General features: G+C 40.4%; 2 protein-coding genes across 2 annotated transcripts; both read left to right on the top strand.

Moving 5' to 3' along the window:
- Window positions 1-10,063: 10,063 nt before the first annotated feature.
- opn7d (opsin 7, group member d) lies at window positions 10,064-12,060 on the top strand (the record flags this gene model as incomplete). Its single annotated transcript, XM_079174435.1, has 5 exons — window positions 10,064-10,154; window positions 10,291-10,453; window positions 10,702-10,829; window positions 10,971-11,305; window positions 11,578-12,060. The coding sequence occupies 5 exons, from the start codon at window positions 10,064-10,066 to the stop codon at window positions 12,058-12,060; spliced, it is 1,200 nt and encodes a 399-aa protein (XP_079030561.1).
- A 5,653-nt stretch (window positions 12,061-17,713) lies between these two features.
- rad21l1 (RAD21 cohesin complex component like 1) lies at window positions 17,714-23,267 on the top strand (the record flags this gene model as incomplete). Its single annotated transcript, XM_079175740.1, has 13 exons — window positions 17,714-17,860; window positions 17,951-18,080; window positions 18,819-18,918; window positions 19,293-19,396; window positions 19,897-20,004; window positions 21,037-21,138; window positions 21,379-21,477; window positions 21,630-21,859; window positions 21,985-22,066; window positions 22,168-22,313; window positions 22,414-22,524; window positions 22,758-22,832; window positions 23,088-23,267. 13 exons carry the CDS (start codon window positions 17,714-17,716, stop codon window positions 23,265-23,267), a joined length of 1,614 nt encoding a protein of 537 aa, XP_079031866.1.
- Window positions 23,268-24,762: the final 1,495 nt, after the last annotated feature.

The raw sequence follows: 24,762 nt of genomic DNA, 5'->3' as shown, positions 1-24,762 counted from the left end.
TTGGACTGAAAGGGCAGTCGAGGGGACTCTGGTGAATTTGTCTCCTCTGATTCAAGAGTCTCTTCACTTCACACTCATGGATCCGATTAGGCTCCCATGGACAACTCGCACACTGTCACTATAGCCAAGGCATGCACTCAAACCACAAGAGGCAAAGCTGGCACAAAGACAGAGGACAAAGGCTATTTGAGTAAACAGAGCGCTGCAGTGGTGTGAATCGTGAATCATCCTATATATAATGTCCTCTCTGGACGCTTAAGGTGAAAGAAGAGGTGTTGTCCTCATTATAGTGATGGCCCGACAGCGGACAGTGATGATTGCAGTTGGCTCACAGGAGAGGGTTACTTTAACTCAAGGACTCAAGAGCTTCTTAGTAATAAGCTCCAGGATTTCACATTTTTCAGAAAGCAGTACCAAGTTAGACAGGACTATATTGTCTTCATCATTTCAAAACTTGTGATGGTAAATGTCACAATGTTTTGTAAGCGTGGGTTTATTTATACGAGTACAACTTTTCACCAATACATAGAGGACAGAAGCTCAAGTACAGCTTCACACGTTACTGCTTCTTGAAAAATGTCAAATCACAGAAGATGGATTATTGCCAGTTAAGTGCCTGGCTCAGTCCTCAAAGTGGAGGGTAGATTGTGACAGAAGGAAAGCAGAAGGGAATCTAGGCTAATTCATGCTGGTGTGAAAAGCTTCCACAAACAGTAGGATTTTAAGAGTAGGAAGTGCACAAAAGGTGCACATAAGTATAATACATATCTGGACATAATAAATGATCTTATGTATAGTAGATGGGTGTTACGAGCATGAAGAGTGCAGGTGTCATGAAGATATACAGCAAGCACCCATTTCACAGCCTCTTATTTTATTTTTTTACACATTGTGAATTAACGTTTTTATTTAAGTTTGTTTACAGATCAAACGAAGAAGACATAACACATTAATAAGTGAGCTTTGAGATACAACTCCTGGCTCTAGAGCCATACTTCATATTTTGAGGCATCTTCTTACCTAACCCTTGGATAGGAAGCCAAAAGGCGTATTTATTAAAATGTCAAACTAATCCAGTTAAGCGTAGCTTCACAGCTACAGATAACAAATTACTTTGCGCTCTGGGAGCTTGACGGTAATCTTTATGTATTTTATGACATTTCAGTGTTAAAAGATTATTATGAAAATAATCATTAGATAAATTAGATTAAATAATCAACCTTTGTTAATTTCATGAGTCGCAATGTTTTTTAAATCCAGTTCAGTTTAAGCCCCCATAAAATTAGAATAAACCCATTGAAATAGAAACATTCATGTAATGAGCCTCTTGATCTCGTCCTCTTCCGTCCTACTTTGAAAAAGTGTCAACAGAGGATGTTGATAAGCCCGCTTTGTTGGTCTTTATGCGTCAGTGTTTCACTGTGAGAATGAAGTCAACCTGGAACACAGCAAATCATGCATCTGCTTTATTAGATTTGCTGCTTTCTTAACCAAACAGAGAAGCTAAGACATTGATGACTGATATGAGAGCTAAATGATGAACCAATAGAAGGGCAACAAGAAGAGCTAACAAATCATCCTGGTTCCCATCAAATTGTCTCTGTGTTAACTTTTCATTTGTCATGTATCTATTCCATGTGTCAGAACGATAAATATGTTTTCTCTGTGGAACCTAAAGTCACCTTTTCTTCTAAAGAGGCTACACCAGCAACAACAAAACAGTTTTCAGGGTCACAATAGACGGCCACACGTAATCAATCCTTTAGCTACTGTATAACACTTGTCACTTGTTAAGTGTTCAGTCACTTCACTGTATTTTCTGGTAACACTAGATTTTAGATGACATTGTATTTTACTAAACCTGTGAGAAGTTTGGAGCCCAAAATAAACACCTAACAGTTCATCAAAAGTACCCGTCTGTGATCTCTGCTTATGATTATAGCATTTATAATCTTTATATGACTCGACAAATGCCATGACTTTTAAGAAAGTGGTCAAGTGGTCCTCTAATTATTATTGTTGAATCAACCATTGTTACATTTATTCTGTAACTCTCTCTTTGTAACTAAGTGTTGGGATGTAACAACTATGTCTACAGCTAGATTTGAAAAAAACAAAAACAGAATCAATTCAACTCAACGGAAGTTTTATTAATGCAAAGGAATATGGCTGACCTATCGGATCACGTAATTGATACAATTTGTTTTAAATAAGATTACCAATATGAAATTGACTATAATTGACAGTTATTTCACCAATACCTCAAATGTTCTCTTCTCAGTTTCTCTTTTCCACATCATGTGTTTGGGCAGAATGTATTATTCCCTAATTAGGGTGACAGTTGCTATATTAAAAACCTGGGAAAAATGTGCAGATCTGTAAAAGAAGTTCATTATTCTACATTCACATTCAAATTATTCACTGGCAAAATTTCCAGCAGTGCCAATTAGTCATATTGCAGTCCGATCAATTCTGTAGCCAGAAGCTTTACTGTATAATTTAGCCTTGAGGGATGAAGTCTGTTCTTAGTCCACAGCTTATAGCTTATTTACACATCCAGCAGTTACGGAGTCACTCACTCACTTTTAGCTCTGTTTTGATACCAATTCCTAAAGGAAATATCTGGCTCTTTAGCTTCTAAATGCTTCATATTATTCATTCACCTACCACCAGTGCACTGAATTTCAAGGGCAGGAAACATGGTTTTCTGCTTGCCCTGGTCGTTGCGGTTCCTAAGCACATTTGTGCTTTTAGCAAAATGTCCGCATGTTAAGCAGATATAGTGTTTACAATGTTCAGGCCTTAGTTTAGCATGCTAGCATCATTTGCTAGCACAAAACACAGCTGAACGGGGTGGCTGTGGCACACTGGGTTAAGAGGGTTGTCCGGTAACCGCAAGGTCCGGTAACCGCGGATCGATCCTTGGCTGGTACGTGCCGTGTGCCGAAGTATCCCTGAGCAAGACACTTAACCTCTAACTGCTCCCCGGGCGCTTTCTCAGCAGCCCACTGCTCCCTCGGGATGGGTCAAATGCAGAGGTCAAATTTCGTGTATGTGTATATGTACATGACAATAAAAAGGCATTATTATTATTATTATTATTATGAAGAGAATGCCATTAGTTTTGCAGGAATTTCATTATAAACCAAAGTATTTTTTAAATAAATTCAAACTGATGATGGCTCAAATTAATACCAACGTTGTTACAATCATCCCGAGAGGGATATGAATGTCTGTACAAAATGATATGGTAATCCATCCAATAGTTGTCGAGAAACTTATTTCAAAGCCACAAATGTTAACCTCCAGGTTACAGTAGAGGGAAAGTCAGGGGATTATCAAAGTCTTTAGGGTTCACACTCTGGGGACCATGAATGTCTGTACCAAGTTTTATAGCAATCCATCAAATAGTTGTTGAGATATGTTAGTCTGGACAAACCTAAAACATTGACTTCAACATGATCTCTCATAATTTCCATGAGTTTGGATTATTTCCTGCCTATGTCATCACCAATAAGTAAGCAGACCACTGGCCGTGACACTAAGTATCTATGAAAGAGCCTGAGAATGAACAGGATCCTGAACCGGGGTATTAATATGACAGCACTGTTCTATACAGCTTTCTGGCAGCGCTGCAGCCTTCGGCACGGCTCAGAGAGTGAGCCCACACTCCCTTAAGCAGCTTTCCATGACTGTCAGTCTAAGAGCAGCGTTGCTCCGGGCAAACTGCATGGATGGGTATGATAAAGTAGGATGACACAGCGCTTCAGGTGCAGTTCGAATGCTTCCCAACAGGAATGCATTTACTGTGTGAACGAGGATGGCACTTTATTTTTTAAGTGCCTGTCATATTCAATTTGGACTCTTGAATTAGGAACAATAACCTAAGAAATCTCATTCCAGTCGCAAGTCATGCATCAAACATTTTGTAATTCTCAATGCATTCCAACAATCATTAATTAGCATTAGCACAATAGCAACAGGACATTCACTGAGCCCAATCATCAACTGTGACCGTCTAGTCACACGATAAGAAATTACACTCATCATTTTTCTCACTCTGACTTTTAGCTTTTAAATTATCGCTTCACAGGCACATTCTGCAATATTCATATTCTCAATTTTATATTCAAGAGAGAAAATCCTTCAAATGTTTCAAAGGATTTTAAAAATCCACCATGACATTGTTACAGCAGTGATTTTTCTCTCCTCCAGGTTCTGATTGCCACCCTTACAATCATTGTGATCAAGCGCTTTGCAACATAAAGTATGAACACAAACCTGTTGCTCATAGGTGTTGCCGTGTATGAGTCAACCGTGAGAAAGGGATTTGGGGAAGCCCACCTTACATGCAGGATTCATTTAAAGGCATGATTCTGATGTCTAAAGAAGGCAAATAATCTAAAGCATAGAAGCAAATCAAAGTGTAGGGGATAAGTATAGCGGGAAAGTAGCCATGGATAGAGGAAATAGGGTGGGGAGTGGTGTTGTGAGTCATCAGTGACACTCAGAGATCGCCAGTATTATGCTGATCCCTTCCTCTCATCTCTCTCTCTCTCTCCATCTCTCTCTCTCTCTCTCCATCTCTCTCTCTCTCCATCTCTCTCTCTCTCTCCATCTCTCTCTCCCTCCCTGGCTGGCCTGCTGTCACTGTGGGCTTTTCAGTCAACATCAGTGGGGCTCAGCGTATCTCCACAATGAAGATGAGTGCATGTTCTGGATGAGGGAGCGAGTGGGTGTCCACCTGGCTGGATGTGTGCAAGTGTGTGTCATTGAAGAGGAGGAGAACACCTTTCCAGACTCTTCCAGTGCCCCTCCCTCTCCCTCTCTCGCTCTCTCTCCCCCTCTCTCTCTCTCTCTCTCTCTCTCTCTCTCCGTCTGTACGTCCTCTCTGTGTCCCTGACGACGGCTGGCCAGCTCCTCTCCTCTCTCTGTCCTGCTCTCCACCTGGCTTCCATGAGTTTCACTGAGGACAAGCCATTCCTCCCTGGAAGGTAAGCAGCACAGCTGTGGGGGTGTCTTTTCCATTTCCAGTGCAATACAAAGAAACAATTACAAAATGCGGGATAATTGGTGATGATGCTTTTGTTTCATCTTCCACATTTTACTGATGTTTTCAAATGGTTGCTGGCAACTGACACGACTCTCAAAGAAATAACTATTCTGTTATTTCTTTCTTTACTTCTTTTTGTGCAAAGGTCTGCTAGTTTATTGCGACTCACAGCGGCTGTTATCTTACAAGTCTTCCTCTGAAATGATAGCATCTGGTTGTGTCAAAGGGGCGTGTTACTGACGGACATTCAGTCAAGGTTCAAAAACCATCTCAAGGAAGTGAAAACGGATTGTGCTGGCTGTAATGCTGATGAAATGAAGGCACAGACCCCGCAGCCAATTTGTGGGATCTCCGACGGGATTAGTGATGAGGTCACCAATCATCCCTCTCTGTGAAAGGAAAAGAAGCGACTGCTTTTCATCATCTTTTAGTCGTAGTCGTCGATGTGCTGACCGTTTTCAAGACAACCTGTCGACTCGATCTCAGGCTGCTTACCACACAGTATTTTTCTGGATGTGTGCATGAATGCATGAACTGCCTTTTCTTATTACCTGCACAGACACATGTGAGTCATTTGTTTGTGACTCGAGCCTCACAACAGAGAATCAATATGTGTTGACAGTGATCGATTATTACAACAACGTCTTTCTATTGGATGCAACGTGATATGACTAAGTGAATGACCTTCATTCAACTGAAGCTCAGAGTCAAATAACAAATGAAAACAGTTGTCGGAGGCAAGAGAATTACCCATCATTCACACAGAGATGCTCTCTTTCCCACATTCAATCAGACTGCGGTTATGTAATGTGTTTGTGTTACGAAGGGGAAGCAGTTGTGGTGGAGTGATGATGATGATATTTACTAGGGTGGCAGAATTGTATTCATACAAACACTTTAAAGTCTGATTAATTACAGATACTTTATAGCATCTTATACATGATATTCTGAATGTTTATTGAGCATCAGGGTATGAAAAGCAATCCAATTAACCTTAAGGACATGTAAAATTACCAACGTTTGTATAGTTTGCATCAGAACTTTAACGACAAATAACAGTCTGCCTAAATCCTCCTCTATCTCCATCTTTATTTTACTTGCTCCTATCCCAATGGCTAAAACAAAAATGCTAAATGCTTTTTTAGTCCTTTAAAGTTGATATTGTAAATTGTTTATTTCTAGGAAATTATCAACATGTCAATTAACTGTTAAGCTCAGATCCTAATTTGCAACAAGCCAACGCCACATGTTAAAGAACACGGTGCAAGAAAAGCAAAAGACACAAGTGTGAGTGTTAGTGGGACATTTATATCACATGATCACACTGGTGATTACATAAGAAAATGTCCTGCAACATTTGAAAGAGTTGCCTCCAACGACTCTTTGTCATGCTGCCATACCACAGTGTAAATATTGTACCGTGATGGCAATCACTTGTCACTGTCAGTCACTCAGATGAGGAGGCAGTTGCACACAGCAGGGTGAGTCCTTAGACCGCTTCAGTCTCACTAAAGGTCACACAGGGCCCTCAGGGAGATGTGTCGCACTGCAACACGGTGTGTCATATATGTTGCTTTTAAATATTGCACAATGCAGTGAATCATAAGCTTAATAAAATACTAAATGATACAAATAGTACACAAAAATGTGGACTACAGCTGCAATGATTGGCCCATCAATTGATTAGCACATCAAAGGAAAATTAAGCGGCAATTTTGTAAATCGTTTGAGTAATTGTTGCAAAAAATGATACACGTTTGCTAGTTTCCGCTAAAAAAACGAGTAAAGATTTGCTGGGTTTTTTTGGCATTTGTGATAGTAAACGTCTTTGGGTTTTGGACATTTGGTTGAACAAAACAAGCAATCCGAAGAAATCACTCTGGGAAATTGTGATGAGGATGTTACTCTATAGACTAAATGATTGGCAGATTAATCGATGATGGAAAACGTATTAGTTCCAAACAAACATAAAGCTATGTAAAATAAGCAAACATTATTAATAATTGTCACAGTGTATACACTAAAATTTGTAGTTGGACTAATCTTTTGACTTTGTTAGCACGTGTTTAACATATAAGATCATACATTAAAAAAAATTATATATATGTTCAATATGTTCATTATTGCCTTGAAATGCACCAATGAGAACTGTGTAAATGTGTAAGGGACGTGGTCGGTCAATCAACCCAAGCATAAAAGATACAATGTGACGCTTTACACACGAGACATACAAATGCTTTATGATTCAAAATGTCATAAAGGCACAAACTCTGAGGGCTGGGTGTGAATGTAACATCACAATAGCGGGCTGAAGGAAAGGCTATGTCATATACACGCACACACACACACACACACACACACACACACATATATATATATATATATATATATATACACACACATACATACACACACACATACAAAATCAGATTTAAACACGAGTCAAAGATTGAGCTGTCTACTAGCTGTCAATCTGGTAAAGCCTCTGACATTGGGCTCGTCACTGCTCATTGGCTCATGCATGTGGACATCCAAACATGACCGTCTGCCGTTAAAAGGCCACTTATCTCCTCGGACCGCAGCCATTTAAATGTTATGAGACAGCCCCAGTTTCAGGGGCATCAAATTAATCTCACAATTTCGATGACATGCTGCAGGGAAACTTTTTCACAAACTCAGAGATTACTTGTCACGCTGACAACAGCCAGTAAATTACACAGCCGAGATGTCTCCACAGAGACAGATAACTTGGGTAAACAGAACGGGCAGGAGAGGATGAGGTGCAAATGAAATAATAGAGTACATACACCAGGTCAGCAAGCGATATGTTGTTTACCACCCTACATCAGCATCTGGAGGTCAATGTCCCTGTCCCTGTCTCAAAGGCGTCCAATTAATTACAGCTGGACAGAAGAGTTATTCAGCCAGGCTCAGAGACATGATAACAGTAGTGTCACAGCTCAGCCATTCTGAAAATACTTAATCTGTCACAGCGAAACCAAAGTCATAGTTCAGCTGGTTAAGCTCTCTCCGGCTCTTTGTGTTTACCTCCTCCCTCTCGCTTTCACACTCACGTGGCTTAAGAGTGGTCTTGGTTTTGTTTGGATAGCTGGATCGCTATCGGGGACAATAGGCTGATCTGGTATCGGACACCAATATTTTGATAAATAACAATTCAGTACATCTATGCATTTATTTAAATTGCACTATGTACAATTTGTTTTACAAAATTACGACAGCAAGTGTTTAAAAGTGAGCCTTACACGTGCGAGAATGATCCCAGTCACGTCCACACAGTGAGGTCATGGCATACAGCTAATTAAACATTGGTATCAGAAACCCAAAGCCCAGGTATCGGGACTGAAAAAGTCAGATCGAGGCATAGTTGACAGGCACTTTAATGCATTCATTTGTTATACTGATTCAACTCAACACTGCTTTCTAAATACTAGAGCATGGGATGGTTTAAGAAAATACTGCTCACTCAGACGTGGTGCAGCTTAAAGACGAGCACACTTGAGAGGGAAGTGTCCCTCCACACAGATCTGTGCAAAAGTTCTTTTGATTAATGCAAGCTCTAAATCTTCTAGGCGTGACGTTTTCTGTCCAAGAGCTTGCTTGCATGAGCTAAATCGTCTTTTGCACAGATTGTGTGCAGATGTTTCTTGTACAGGATGGTTATCACTCAGGAAACTTGCACCCACACATTTTTTTTTCTAAAATAGTATTGACTGTTGTGACTGAAAAAGAAAACAGGACAAACTATTGCTGCAAACTCTTATATTGGACAAACCTGATAAACGGTCAACTGTGTGTACTGGGCTTTAACACATCTGATAGTAAATCTGTGTTATTGATAACAGAATGTGTAGTTGTGTTGACATCACAGTGGACATTGTGTCATTGAATGGTAGGCTGACTTGCATAGTAATGAAGTCTCATTCTTTATACTGTGCGATTGGCCTTGAGAGTCAATGCTGCCTCCGTATCATCTCTGATAGCACTTCATGTATTGCTCCACATTCGTCCCTGCACGCTGCATTCCCTCCTCGATTCCCATTTGATTTTTCATTCTTCTATCTTGCAAAGTGGCGAACTGAATAGCAATCATCATCTTGTTTGCAGATGGCAGTGCGAGAAGAAACTGATTGCCTCGCGTATGTGTATGGCTCATTGCAAAGAGCATGAGTGCTTCTGACATGATTCGACTGGGGCAGAGAGGACACTATTTATATTCTTCTAACAATCTATTAGGTTAATGTTGGAGCTCTTGGAAATCACTGAGCGCCTGTCAGCTCTCTCGGTAGAATGAAAACTTATGTTTCTATTCTAAAAGTGAATCTGTTAGTATTGCATATAAGCGTGTGTGGCCTGCTTGCATCATGTGTAAGCATCTGAAGGCTGGAGACTTTGTGATTTCACTATCTTTTTTCCATCACAATTTGAGTCCATGTTATCTTAATAATGTTGTTTGGGTCCCAAGCTCTAAATCTCTCATCTCATACTCCCGTTGTAAATCCCGAAAGGCACAGTCTTTCTAATTCTTTCCATCCGTCAATCATGTTTTGTATATTTCTATTGAATACGGATTGTCCTCGTCTCTTGCACAGGATTATATTCTAATAAAAGCAGCTTTCCCATCCAATTTCAGCAGCTTTAGGCTGAAGGTATTGCGCAATAGAGATAGTAAGAAAACACGTCTTGTGCCTTAGATAGTATTTTAGTATTTTATTTGAGCTTTAGTTTATCTGGATGGGCATGAACATTGTATGGCAGCCTCTGCCATCAGTGTATGAATGTGTGTGTGAATGCGGTAAATGTTGACATGAGTGGGCGGACAACTTGAGCGGCCCTCTCAAAGTGCATTTAATTTACCATTTCACCAATACATTTGCTCCCATAAGTGTTTTCAACTAAGCCAACAACACCGGTGGAGTAAATTCTTTAGTCACTTCAATTATTCACAGTTGACTTGTGTGTGTGTGTGTGTGCTAAATGTTAACATTTCAGATGGGAAATGCTTCAGACACATCTGCTGTGTTTGCCTCCACCATCTCCAAGGAGCACGACATCCTCATGGGTTCACTCTACAGCGTCTTTTGTAAGTCCACACAACAACAACAACAACGTCTCTATACTGTGTTGATCCGTCGCTGACTCCGTGCATGTCTGACAAATATAGGTACAGGTGCGCAATGTCCAGCCCAGATCAACCTCCCTCTCTTTTTGTTTTACAGGTGTTCTGTCCCTGATGGGCAACTGCATTCTGCTACTCGTTGCGTATCACAAGCGGTCGACCTTGAAGCCAGCTGAGTTCTTCATCATCAATCTCTCCATCAGTGACCTTGGGATGACGCTCTCTTTATTCCCACTGGCAATACCGTCAGCTTTTACACATCGGTATCTCACATGTCCCTCTTGTCTTTCTATATTTTTTCTCCCATCTTGAGAATCAAATTATTGTCTCAGTGAAAAATGTACTTATTATGATTGGCAACTATTTGATAATAAAAATGTTTTGCTTTTCTATTTCATATCATTGTAATATAAATATATTTGGGTTAATAATGAAAATGATTGTTGAACGATTGTTAGTTGCAGGCCTAGTATCCATCACATTTCTCTTTCCTCCTCGTCTTTGTGTACAGGTGGCTGTTTGGAGAAATCACCTGTCAGCTCTACGCCATGTGCGGAGTACTGTTTGGTCTATGCAGCTTGACCAACCTCACAGCCCTCTCTTTAGTGTGCTGCCTTAAAGTCTGCTTCCCCAACCACGGTGAGTAGATGATAACCTCAACTGACGAGCGGGATGTTTCCAACACAACATACGTCATAACAAAGCATTTCATTTGAGGAGGGGTGAAGAAACTACCACAATAACTGCAAAGCATACTTTTTCCATCTCCTGTCTGATCAGGTAACCAGTTCTCCTCGTTGCACGCCCGCCTCCTGGTCGTTGGAGTGTGGTGTTACGCATCCGTGTTTGCTGTTGGGCCCCTGGCCCAGTGGGGACATTACAGCCCTGAGCCTTACGGCACAGCCTGCTGCATCGACTGGCAGGCACCGAACCACGACTTTTCAGCTTTGTCTTACATCGTCTGCCTTTTCGTTTTTTGCTACGCTCTGCCCTGCACCGTCATTTTCCTTTCCTACACTTTCATCCTGCTGACAGTGCGGGGGTCCCGTCAGGCCGTCCAGCAGCATATGACACCACAGACCAAGACAACCAATGCACACGCTCTCATCGTCAAGGTCAGAGGATATGAGTGTGTCGCTTTAGTGTGACTGACTTGGCAGTTGGCAGGATAGCAGGATATGAGACATTAAATTATTCTGAGGTTATGAAATGCTTTTGCTGATTACTTGCATATGTACATAGACATCTGTGTGTGTGTGTGTGTGTGTGTGTGTGTGTGTGTGTGTGTGTGTGTGTCCACTAAATAAAAGAGAAATCAATCTTCTACATGTTTTTGCGGTATGTGTGCATCCATGTACAAGTGTCTGCATGTGTTTCTTCTCCATAGCTGTCAGTAGCGGTATGTATCGGCTTCCTGGGTGCTTGGACTCCATATGCTGCCGTGGCCATGTGGGCTGCTTTCGGAGACGCCACACTGGTTCCTCCTGATGCCTTCGCCCTCGCCGCCGTGTGTGCCAAAACTTCTACTATCTACAACCCTATTGTCTACCTGCTGTGTAAGCCCAACTTCCGCGAGTGTCTCTACAGAGACACTACGATGTTGCGACAGAGGATGTACAGAGGAAGTCCACAGTCGGAGCCGAAAGCTCATTTCGGATCGAGCTCGCAGCGCAACAAGGACATGAGCGTCTCCATGCGCTTCTCAAATGGACAGCAGGACAGCTACGGGGCATGTCTGCACTGCACTGAGAATGCAGCGCCGTGTCATGTGACAACACCCCAAAGGACCGCCTGCATCCTGACTGAATCCACATACAGAGAGGTGACAGTTAGCCAGCTCTCTGACAAACCACAGGCTGATTTCCTCTAGTGGTACAACCTCCTTCTTTCATGAAGCAAACCAGACAGGACAGGTGTAGGGAATACAACACAACAAAGGGCCTTCACAAGTTAAATGGAGTGTGCATCAACGAGACTTATAGAATAACAAAACACAGGCTTGCAAGGGCCTTCAATGGCATCAGTCCCGAAAGTCACTCATGAAAGTCATTGAGAAATGCCTAAGATTCAAAGAATCCACACTGGGGTTTTACGTCACCGGAGAAGATTTGACACAGAAATGTAAGCGTGAAATGTCTTAATGCCTACGTCTGTGTCAGCTTAGTTCCAGTTTAACTGGATTTTTCAAAAGGCAGAAAACGCTGGCTTCAAGTTTAATTAGACAAAAGAGTGACATTTCAAAGCAGCTCGTCATCTATTGCACACAGCAGGAACATACTGCTTCATGTCGGGATAAACCGTGTTCAGTATCTGTTCGGTGCGAACAAAACACATTATGAGAAGATTAAAAAAATGATGTAGAATTATTGTAAAGAAGATGAACAACTTGTTTATGTTGCGTCCTGTGATAACAAGACAAACAGGCTAATGTGTAATTAAGATCAACTTCTGTTTAGGTTTCAGCACACAAAGGACAGCTGGTAGGCTGGCAGCTGAAGTGGTACTCAACCCAAAATGAACAAGTATTCACCCCCTATGGCCTTGAATGTTTCTATGGACATGTTGTCCTCGTCACCAGTGGAATCCATTTTGACAGATTTAGAGTATCATTTTACTAAACAGGCTCCACTGTGCCATGTAGCCTGCAGTCATTCTACTGTAGATTGACAGACAAAACCGGCAAAACAGAGTTCTAACAAAATATAGAACTTGAGGTCAATATCACCTCATGTTTTGGCATTCAGTTTGACTGAAATTGAGACAAATCGCTTTCTTTCTTTTGGAGGATCCTTAAGCCTCATGTTCGTTGTGGGACCCCTCTCTTCTTCAGACCCCCTTAGTTGTTACATTAGATTAATACTCACACAGAAACTATCAACATGAGTGACACCTGTTAATTAATAAGATCATTTCACTGGACGTTTTCAGTTCTGTTCAGGAACCAAGAGAAACGAGGGGAAGTTTTACTTTTTGTGTCCAGGTGACAAACAATTGTAAATATTATTTCAGCTGTGAGAACGTTTGAAGGTCCTTGGTTACAAATAATAATTTTCTTATTGATGTTTTCAATCATTTCTTTGTCTTTGATTATCATAAATTGACAGAGGGGCACACACAGAAGCGTCTATAAACCCTAACGCATAATAGATTATTGATGCTGTTTATCGTCTAAAATAAATTACTTTTGTATTTTAGTCCGTTTTAAAAAAACAACCACGTCTGATCCTGCAAATATATATCAAAAGACTGACAATTAAATGTTCTCTAAAATCAGAACTCAAACAGCATTTTGTTATATTTAAGTCTGCTCTCTGTTTTTAATGGTATTGTCCTTTGTGGCTTCATGTACGCATTTAAAGAAAAACAAACTAAGTGTCAAAAAAATTATCAAAACCAATTATCAAAACCAATTCTGGTGCAGCTTTATTTACTAAAGTAATAAAAACATTGATTCATTGTTGTGGTCTGATTTGTCTGGAGATACAGAAAGCCAGTGTTTGAAATCCTTTCATTTAATCTTTTCTGATTCAAAGAAATGGTATTAGAATAGTAGCATTACATATCAGAGCAGAGGAGTAATTAAAGTAAGAAACTTTTGAAGGACATCTTTTATTTTGAACCATTTTTCTGATCCACAAAAGAAAACCTACGTGACTAGATTCTCTCATTAATTATCTGTCAGCGACGTGTTGCTTTGGGAACATTACCATTAATCATTAACTTGAGGGCTCACCAGGTTCAAATTAAGTGCCAATCTAGTGTTCTACAAAGGAATCTATTGACATTATTGGCAGCACCTTGGCTGTTGTCTCTATTTAAAATTCCTGGGTTGGTGTGCAACACTTCCAGATCTCCTCTCTTCTTTTCGACAAAAGCTTTAGTGTTTCACAAGACACTGCAACTGCAGACAACACAACCAGATGTGCATATTATGTACTGCATGCCCTCAAAACACTACATCTTAGGAGGAAGTGTTGTCAAATATCTCAAAAAACAACACAAGCTGAGACAACAATATACTTCACATTATACTTCACTCAGTAACTATCGTAAATAGCTGCAAAATTGTCTATCCATCCAATAGTTTGTCACACAGACAAATCTGTTTGTTAGAGGTACAACACTGACATCCATTAAAAGAGAAAATCACCTCAACAGTTAATGAGATGTTGATGTTTAACTTGGTAGATTGGACATGATTTATCTGTGAGGGAGGTGAAAGACTACTCACTGCAATACTTCCATGTCATTGCAACATTATTTTATCTTCGTTTGCCGCTGAAACAGCATTTTCTGAGGAGCATTTTTGAGCACACTGACCAAAATCGTGATGACAGCAAAGCCACAGCTGGGGGGTTGCAAGATAATATAAATGTGCATCCAAAACCACATACAAGAAAGAGAGTTAAAATCTAAGAAATAAAAAACTGAAATGTGTACATCTACAGTTTAAAGTGTATCTGCTGCTGAAGAGATCTACTTCTATCTATCAGAGCTGAACCGAAATAAAATGGAAATGAAAACTCCCATGACAGCAAGGAGTCCAAGAAAAATATGCACGAAGTATTGACTAAGATGCAAAGTAATTTATTTTGCTCCAGTGTAAAAAAAAAAAAGAAAGTCTGGAGGATGCTTTTCACTTGCAACCAATAGGCGAGCATTGATCTGCATCCAGAGAAGGAATTAAAAGAAAACGAACCACGAAACATTTAGAGAAACTGGCAGATTAACCCTACATGGGCACACACTCATAAATCTAAAGCATTGATTTTCCTCACCCAGTTTTTTTTTTTGGTATTATTGTGACTGTTGTGTGAGAGATACTTCATTTTGGACGAGTGAGCTTTTTCTCTAGAGACAGATGGAAACCAAACAATTAAAACATGTTAAGAAAAATACACCGTTTTGCCATCACAGAGCTCATTGCACAGCATCCAAATAACACATTTTCAAGGAAAAGTCACTTCAAAAGATAATAACAGCGGAGTTTACAGAGTGAAAGCTCAAACACACTGTACCGCACATTTTTATCTTGTATCTCACTTTCCTGAAATCCAGGACCCGCCGCATTTGTGCAGCCACACTAGCACCACCCAAGGCTCTCGGTTAACATGAAACACATGTCTTGTCATGTTAATAATTCTTGGACCGACATCGCTGCCTCGGTTGTGGCTTGAGGACAAGTTTTGATCTTCAGTATGTTTGTGTGCGAGAAAAAGAGAGAAAGAAAGAGTGTTCAGGCATCTTCATCCTACCTCTTGACTGAGAAGTCCATTCATGTCCGACGGGTTCATCTTGACGTCACCCTCCGGCATCAATCGAAACGTAGCTAATTATGACGAATGCACTGAAATAAATCATAAAACAAGTAATGAACCGATCTGTTTCACAGGCTAAACTTACACAACTGACATACCAGTGGTTTTAAATGCTGCATGTATGTAGAGCTGAAACAATCAGACAAGTCGATCCACAGAAAAATAATCAGCAACTATTATGACAAAGGAGGAATTGTTTTAAGTAATTTTAGCCAAAACATTTCACTTGTTTCAGTTTTTTAATTGCAATTCATTTTTTACTATTTTATATTATTAATCAATGATGAAAATAATCTTTGGTTGCAGTCCTACAATAATGTTAAAACAATATTTTAGAAGCGGATAAAGAGGTGCAAAACCCCCTTTATGGTGCTTTAAATGACTAAAATCCAATTGATATGAACAGTCTGGCAGTGTTTGGTTTCCACAGTAGATTGTGAACAAACAAACATTATTGCATTGCAAACATATACAGCATACAATACACTGTAGGCTTCATACATTACAGTGTAATCTAACAAATAAAAACATACAGTATGTGCATCAGAGGTATTTACAGTTTTTCTGAACCAATTAGTCCTGAATTAACATGTGAAAGTTGAAGGCCTGACTAAATATCTGATGATTAAATCTTTAGATTTGGCCTACATGTGTGATCAAGATCAGGTCAATATTTTCTTATTCTATTTTACATGCAGATTATTAGATTGAGTTTAAACTATATAAAGTTATGTACTTATATATAAAGTTCTTTACAATGTAGAGACATACATGATGAAAAACCTAAAAATGTACCTGTAGCCAAGCCAAAAACACAGGAAATCAAAGTCTCTTTGAAACCAGTATGGTACATTGACATTAACTAATGGGATTAACCAATTATGAAAATAACTTAGTTTCAACCCTGTAATATGGAATGACAAAACACAGTAGAGTAGAAACAAGTCTCTGACACAGTCAGACAATTAGATGTAATACTCTAATGGCGACAACAATGCACAGGTTGTTTCTTCCCTCTGTGGCCGGGTCTGCATGAGTCAGTGTGTTCAGGTGTCCTTAAAGTATCAAATGCCGCCCTCTAGTGCACACAAATGGAAAATTGACGAATCAACTTATAGTTTCAGCTCACCGACTTCCACAGTCTGAACAGACAGGATAATTGAAAACACGTGTGTAGGTGTGCAGGACTTTTAAAAAGGGAACAGCCCAACTATTACTGACTACTGCTGCACCTTCGTAGATATTGCATGAACTACAAACAATGGCATTACCACTATACGTGCATTTATTATCCGCTGCACCAGAGTGGATTTAAACTACTAACTAGTGGCAGCCAAACAGCAAGCACGCATGCGCAACGTTCACAATACTAGGACCCTGAAGTCAACGCAGTTTAGTGGAATTCAGCCAGCATTCATTTGCTCACATAGCTACACGAGTTACTAACAGTTCCTTTTCCACAGGGACAACTCGTAAAAAATGCCTATGAAAAGTGCATCAAACCTCAAAAGAGAGCCTTGGTGGAGACCTAATTAAGTTTGCCTGAACTCCATTTATGTTGTTGCGTGACGAACACTCCACTAATTAAACAATTAACATGACATGTTTAAATGTTGCATTATTATACGTGGGATTAAATCATGGACATGTTTAGTTAACCTGGTCGTACACCGGGTTAGTCCCACTGACCTGTGTTTCTGAAGCAGCAGAGTTTCGTCACATCTTCGCGTGTTTTTTTCGGGTGGGCGTGGCTAAAGTCGCTGCTTGGATACCGTTACGTCCAAATGTCAAAAAGCGGCACTTTTAAAGTTAAGGTAAGCTTCATATTGCTGATGTCTGGTTAGCCCGATAAATGGGCATAATTACGTAGAGCAGCAATTTTACGTCCCTACCTAAATTCTTAACAGTGTCAAGTTATATTTCCGCCATTTTATTTATATTTAAAATACTGTTCATATTTCAGTCTGCCGCCGTAGCTAGCTAGCTAGCTTAGGGAACCGCCTAGCTAACGTTAGCTAACGTTATCTAACTTTGACCATAAAAGTTAAAGCTAGAGTGGCACAAACATTAAGTTAAACAACTTAATTGAATATTCTGCTACTATAATGTCATAAATAAAATAACATTATTATCAAAGACATGGGAAGGGTCTAAACAGCCAGTGTTGTGTTATTTGTAGGTGACAGCTAGCTCTGGTCCTCCATCATGATGTTCTACACTCAACTCTTTACCTCCAAGCGGGGGCCTCTGGCCAAGATCTGGCTTGCAGCGCACTGGGAAAGGAAACTCACAAAGGCCCATATATTTGAATGTAATTTAGAAACAACCATCAAAGACATCATTTCCCCAAAGGTAAACAAAAAAAAAAATACATCCACAAAACCCCAATATAATGTAATAACTTGCAGAGTGCTGTCTGAGATGTATGTGTGATCTTTGTAGATGAAACTTGGCTTGAGGACCTCCGGTCATCTGCTGGTCGGTGTGGTCAGGATCTACTCCAGGAAAACAAAGTATCTCCTTGCAGACTGCAGTGAAGCACTGGTTAAAATTAAAATGGCATTCAGACCAGGTAAAACACCCTGTTTGTGCTGTCGGTGTTAACTGTTTAAACTCTAGAGACATTGGACTTGCTAAAATGTTAATTATGGCTGTGCAAAGGTAAACTATGGCCACATGGATGCATTCACTGGAGTGGAAAACCTTGCATCCTTCAAAATGACCATGCAGTTGAGTAAACACCTCTCTAAAATAGTTTCAACTGAACATCATGACCTTCATTAAGCTTGGATTTATTGCAGGATTGTTGTTTTAGACATAATTAGTTTGTGCTTGTTGTACCTAATAAACCAGTGAATACTTTCCCTAATGAGGACAACCACCAGAGGGTGACATAGACCTAATTACTCCACTAAATGATTTAGGGAGGAGAGAGGCAGCTCACTGGGAGAATGTTATTATGCATGTGTGGTGTTTCTCTCATGTGAACTGTCACACAGAATAAACAGTCCCGAAAGGACAGAGACAGGCATACATTAATGCAGCTAAAAGTCTTTAAACACTCACCCAACAAGGTAATGAAGTTATCATCTCTGAATTCATGTAGTAACACAGTAGCTCAGCTGATTAGTTCTTATTTGTAAGATCCTGAGGACATCTTCGTCTATTTATCATGATCTTTTAATGCCTGTGAAAGCTCCAAAGAAATACCTCTTCAGGTAAATCACTGAGTGCTGTTCTTATCTATTCTAGTTCTAAACGCAGTATATGTTTGTGTATTATTTGCCCCGTTTGTCTCTCAACACACCAGGTCAGACAGATATGCCTGTGGAGGGGCTCGAGGCAACACTAAAAGCAATTACTCTGATCGAGGATTTCACTGCCTTTGATGCCCAGCTGCCACATCTAAGGTACCGTTTTCTCTTCTCCGACGAAGCCCAACCTGACAGTTATAGATGCAGGTTTCTTTAAGACATGTCACTCAAGACGTGGCAGTTTAAAAGACACATGCTTATTCACAAATGTAATAACAATATAAAAGCATATACTTCTTGAGCTTCTCAAATGACCATAGTTGAAAACAGGCTTTTTAAGATGCTCAGAGATGCGTTACATGACACATTTAGGTTTTAATGCTTGGATTACAAACTTAACTGATGTTGTCTTTTAAATTGTGATAACTAACCCTTTCATTTACATTTGGGTCACCCATTGTTCCTTTAAGCTTGATGAATAAGTATTGTGTCTGTGTCCACACTATGTCCTCTTCATACTGGGACACCAGTAACATGGATCTTGTGGACCACTTTTCACTGAACCAGTCTCGATCAGAGGAAATCACTCTGAAAGAAGATTTTGGAAATAGCTTTCTGAACTTAGTGGATTTCGGTAAGAACCATGTTCTCTTATTCCTGATTTGATGTGAGCTAATGCCATTTGCCTTGTTCGTGTGGAGCTGTTTGGTATGATCAGCATTCATTTATTCCTGCTAATTTAAAGCCTGATATATCTTATTCCTCTGAGCCATCGAGGAGCTCCACTGCGTTCCAAAAACGTAAAAACACATAAATCAGCCATCGCACCGGCTGACATGTTAATTTATTATGACTTTAGGTAAATCCACAGCTGAAAATGCTAAAATGTTATTCACCCCTGATTGAGTAACATTTACTAAAAACTATAGTCCTCAGCTTTTTTAGAAATGAAGTGATACACTAGTTTCCTGCTTTTAAAGATGCAGTAATGAATGTGCTCGCAGCTGATTTCCACAGACATGGAAGTGGAAATACATTGAGAGACAGACTAATGCATTGTTGGGGTTGGTCTTTTCGTGAGATTTGTTGACAATAACAAAAACATTTCCTCCGTTTGTGTGCTCTGATGAGTAGGAGACGAGTCCCAGAGCCACCAGAATGAGCTGCTGGATATGAGCTTCCAGGGCTTCGGTCAACATGCAGACAATTTTGGGGATGAGAATAGAGGACTCGACTTACTCGGTAGTGATTGTGAATTAATCAAACTAAGTTTTTGTGAAGCCAATACACCAGATTGCCTTGTCCCAATTCAGGGGCCGGATCCTCCAAAGTCAGCCTTTGGGGACCAATGATCTCATAACACGCTTAAACGGATTTTTACACAGTTTGTTCTTTTTAGGAGTCTGAATATGTCATGGATCAGAAGGCATTAAAAGAAAGTGAAATTAAATATCGATACATCCAAAGTTAGTCTGGTACAATTTCCCAGTCATCTATTATGTGTTTCAGGGAAATGTCCGCACTCATATGAAGACATATGTCCCAGTTTCCCTGTGGCGTTTGCACTTTGTGGCGTATTTGACTGCTCACGTGGGACTGCACAAGAGCAACAATACGTAGGTTTGATCTCCGTGAGGCTGAACTGTCTCTTGGGGAGGAAGCAGAAATACAACCTTGCCTTCACATCCTCTGAAGGACCAGTGTTCTTTGAAGGATCCAGCCTCTGAATCGGGACACAAAGAATAAATAACATCTGAGACGCAGCATGGCCTGACTGCTCATTAAATCATGATAATCAAATAAGAAAAAGATTCTCTCTGCAATCCGTCGTGTTGCTTTGTAGCTACAAAATGCTACAGATTGCATTCATCTACTCTGGGTTCCTGTGGATCCTTAAAACATCTCACACGGCATTTCATTCATTAATCTAAAGAAATAAGGCCTTTATTGCTACTAAACATTTTAAATATATCTTTTTTTCTGATATTGCAATTTCAAATATAACAAAACATCAATCATAGGGTAGTAAGGGACTAATGTTCCCGGACTCTGACGCTTGCATGCAGTTCCAACAACCCGGCCTACATCAGCAAGTCATACTTTAGTTATTGTACAGTTGGTCTTCAATTTATTCCGAGTAGCATTAAAACAAGTGTTAAATCTGAAGGAATTCTGCTGCTGTATAGATTTGCTCTTGTTGTTTTTGATTATTTCTTTTTTTTTTAATCATAACTTAGAGTGATCGATTCTCTTATTTTTTTAATGACCCTGTAGACTTTCTGACAATCTCCAGTGATAATGCTGAGTCCACTGACTTCGTCCTCGAGGAGCCTCACGATGAAAATCCAGAGATCTCCTCACTTGATCATCAGCCAGGTGACGTTTCATCAGGAGTTATTTCAACTATTTACATCCCGTTTTACCTTCTGACAAAGCAAAGCACCTCCATTTCAACAGCTGCTTAATAGTAGTTTAATAATTATTAGTGCTATGCCGTATTTTGTGATGATAGTTTAGTTTGATGGTACAGCTGCGCATTGGATTGTGTTATGTTATGTTCATCAAGACGGAATATAGTTTCATTCAGACTCAGAACAGACTCCATTTGTTTTCCAGATTGTGACAGAACGGCGATGGAGACCCCGACACTGAATCAGACCACCCTGCTCGCTAACGAGGACGAGGCTTTTGCACTCGAACCCGTGACCGTCACTCGTAGGCGCAACTAAACCTTCAAACCGTGTTCCCTCAACTCACAGATCACATTGCTGTACAAAGAGAGCCAAACCAAAGATCTTGTCACACAAACAGCGGGCTCTTGATACTCCAAACAAGCGTTCTCATGACCTTCTGCTGTTTCTTTTCAGCGAACTCAGAGAGGAAGAGGGGGAAGAGGAAACGCAAGTTGGTTGTGGACCAGACTAAAGAGCTGACCAATGAATCCATCAGAGCGCAGCTCCTCGACGATTCAGATCTGGTCGCCCCGTTGGACATGGCCCCGCCCACTCTGAAGCTCATGCAGTGGCAGGAGAGCGGCGGTGTGGACACACTCTTTACACAGCCGTGTTCCACTGTAGCAGCTCCACAGATGAAGAAGGTGAAACAGATAAACAAATCCCTGCAACGATGGTCTTTTATCTTAAAAGCGACGAATCAATCCGAAGCGAACATTCAATTGAAATGACTCCTGTTACCGTTTTAATGTAATTTTGCCTTTTGCAGCTCTTTGCCAAGAGTATGTTCCAGGTGAAATCGTACGTAGTGCGTGAGGAGGTTGAGGTGATGCGCCAGGATGGACAAGATGGTAGGAAGCGAACTATAATCTCTCTATTTGAACGCATCACTATTGTTGTCCTCTGTTCTGCCTTTTCTGACATGCAACCTGCATAATTCTGTCTCGTGTAGTTCATAGGGGCACGAGCACCCTCACCACAGACAACGGCAGTGTCGTGGATTCATCAATAGACCACGAAAGAACACACAACACCGAGCTGACCGACCTCGATCGCATGAACGACAATCTACCTGAGAATTACTCAGAGCTCGCAGAAGTAAGCATTAGCGTGTCGGACGAAGAGAAGTCATTAATTTCCCCATTCATGATGTCTTTTTACCTTTCTCACGTTTGGTTTGTAACCTGTGCCGTGTCAGGATAACAACAGTTTGGAGTTCTCACATCCAGAGCTTCCATCAGAGGACTCCATGTTTGTCCATCCGTCTCACGTGCAGCAGGAGACACAGTCAACTTCCCTCCACACTCAGGTGCCTGTGAACACACACGCAGTCACAAATAGAAACGGGGCAGGAAGTTAGACTGCAATTTCACTGCTCTTATCGTTGGAACGAAAGCAACCTAAAAATGGCTGGTGCGGTAAACAAACTACAGATCTAACCGTGTTTGCCAGATGGCAGGTGCTAATTTGTTATTTCCCATGCTGCCTTGGAGATGTTCCCGGCATCACTCACTGAAATACGGTGCTTTTTTTAACCTGCAGTCTATGCTGGACAGCCAGGACTTTGAGGAGAGGAGGATAACCAGACGTACACAGAAGCTTCTGGACATTCTAAAAGTAAGGTCGTGAAAAACAATAGCTCAGGTATTAGAATCACAGTAACACCAACTACCAAATCTTACACGTTATATTTGCCTGTATGTTGATGACACAGGAGCTGTTTCCATGTTAGGGAGTGTCCCTGCTCGTTGAATGGCAGATTTAAATCTATAGTCCTAGTGGACAGGGATTCATATGCAAGACGGGCGGGGCAGGATTAGAGATAATGTTGAATGAATTAAATCATCTCTCTCGTGTTTTTGGCAGAGCCAGAGCAACAGCGTCACCTCGTTCAGCCTGAAGGCGCTCTGTGAAGGAGGAACTCGCGCGCGGGCTGCAACCACCTTCTTCTGTCTCCTGATCCTGAACAAACAAAAAGCAATTCACCTGCACCAGAGAGCCGCCTATGAGGACATCACTGCCACACCTGGACCCAATTTCTACAATTACTAAAACACAATGCCGTTTCTCAAAATTCTTGGTTGGTTGGTTCTGTCTGATCTGCCTCGTGCACAAGTAGCACAGGTTTGTGTTACTCTGTCAGTCTCTCGGGGTAAAGTAAACATTTACTCCAATAGATTTCTGGGCTAAATAGTAAAAAAAAAAAAAAAAAGACGCTTGAAAAGAAGAATCTCACTTTACATTATATGTCACACACATTGGTATGCTTGTGTGTGTGTCGCAGAACTTGTAAATACTATTTCACTTTTCATTTGTGAGAAATTGGGAAAGTATCAATGAAGGAACATTTAGTCTCTTTATTAGGCCTCTGACATCAGATGTGGGTTTCTGATTCCTAACTTTTTTACGTGATCCTTTAAGTATTTAATTATTGTTATATTGTTCGATGCAACATAATGTTAGTTATTCTTATGATCTTTTTGGACTGAAATTTCTTGCATGTTCAGTTCATGTTTTACACCAGTTCCTCTTTCATGTATTCTAAACACAGGGCTGTTATGTCTTATCTGAGATGTCAGGAAAACTGCTTCATTGTAAGCAAACGTTGCAAATGTTTACGTTAAAGTACAGATTATATTTACGTATATTTAAATCTGTTCCCTGTATCGATGCAAAACACTAGACTGAATGTTTACCAGATGTTTGCATTTTTTTAGCTTCAGCAGGATACATTTCATATGAAACTAAATTCATATATTGTCATTATTGAGGTCAAGATGTTATATTCATTATATTTGTTTCCTGCAGCTTGAATCCAGAAAACTCAGTACAGTACATCTGTACAGCCCTGCTCTGTAGTCTTAACATCAAATAAAGTGACTCAAATGAGTTATATTTATTTATCAGCCTACAACTGGTCAGAATGTGTAAGTCATCTATTATAGTCTGTGCTCATTGTAGGCCTGACGTCACACATTTGGGGACAGCAACATACTATTGTATCACACATGACCACTAACACAGACTATTATGCTTAGAAGGCATAGGAATGACTACACAACTGGAATTCAGTAACATTCACACTTGTTCTTGAAGTTTCATTATGTAAATAGTCGAGAATTTAAACCTTTAAGTCTTTTCAAATGTTTTTGTTGTTCTGAAATTGTAAATGTTGTGGCTTATGTCATTGTGGATTGTATTAAAATAAACACATGAATGAATGGATGTGGTTTTAATGTATTTCTTTCTTTAAAACGTTCGCTCCAACTGTGGCTTGCATTAGTCCATGAATGCTCCTCTGCACACTCATCCATCATCTGAGGTGTGGTACGTGTACCAGTCCAGCCCTATTCTTCAGTCAGTGGTTATACATGAATGGGCTTTCTAAATCACGATTCACCTGTCGGACAGTATATCGATCTTCCCATCGGCCAGCACGCACTAACGTGCGGTGGAGTCGCGCCCAATGAAGCGTGCGTTATCCCCCTGCTGTCACTTTAAGAAGCACCGATGCAGCAGACGCAGTCGCCTCATTTCGTCTCCGGGC

The sequence above is a fragment of the Pholis gunnellus genome (genome assembly GCF_910591455.1).
Source record: "Pholis gunnellus genome assembly, chromosome: 2".
Lineage (NCBI taxonomy): Eukaryota > Metazoa > Chordata > Actinopteri > Perciformes > Pholidae > Pholis > Pholis gunnellus.
This window is presented reverse-complemented; position numbering and strand designations above follow the sequence as displayed.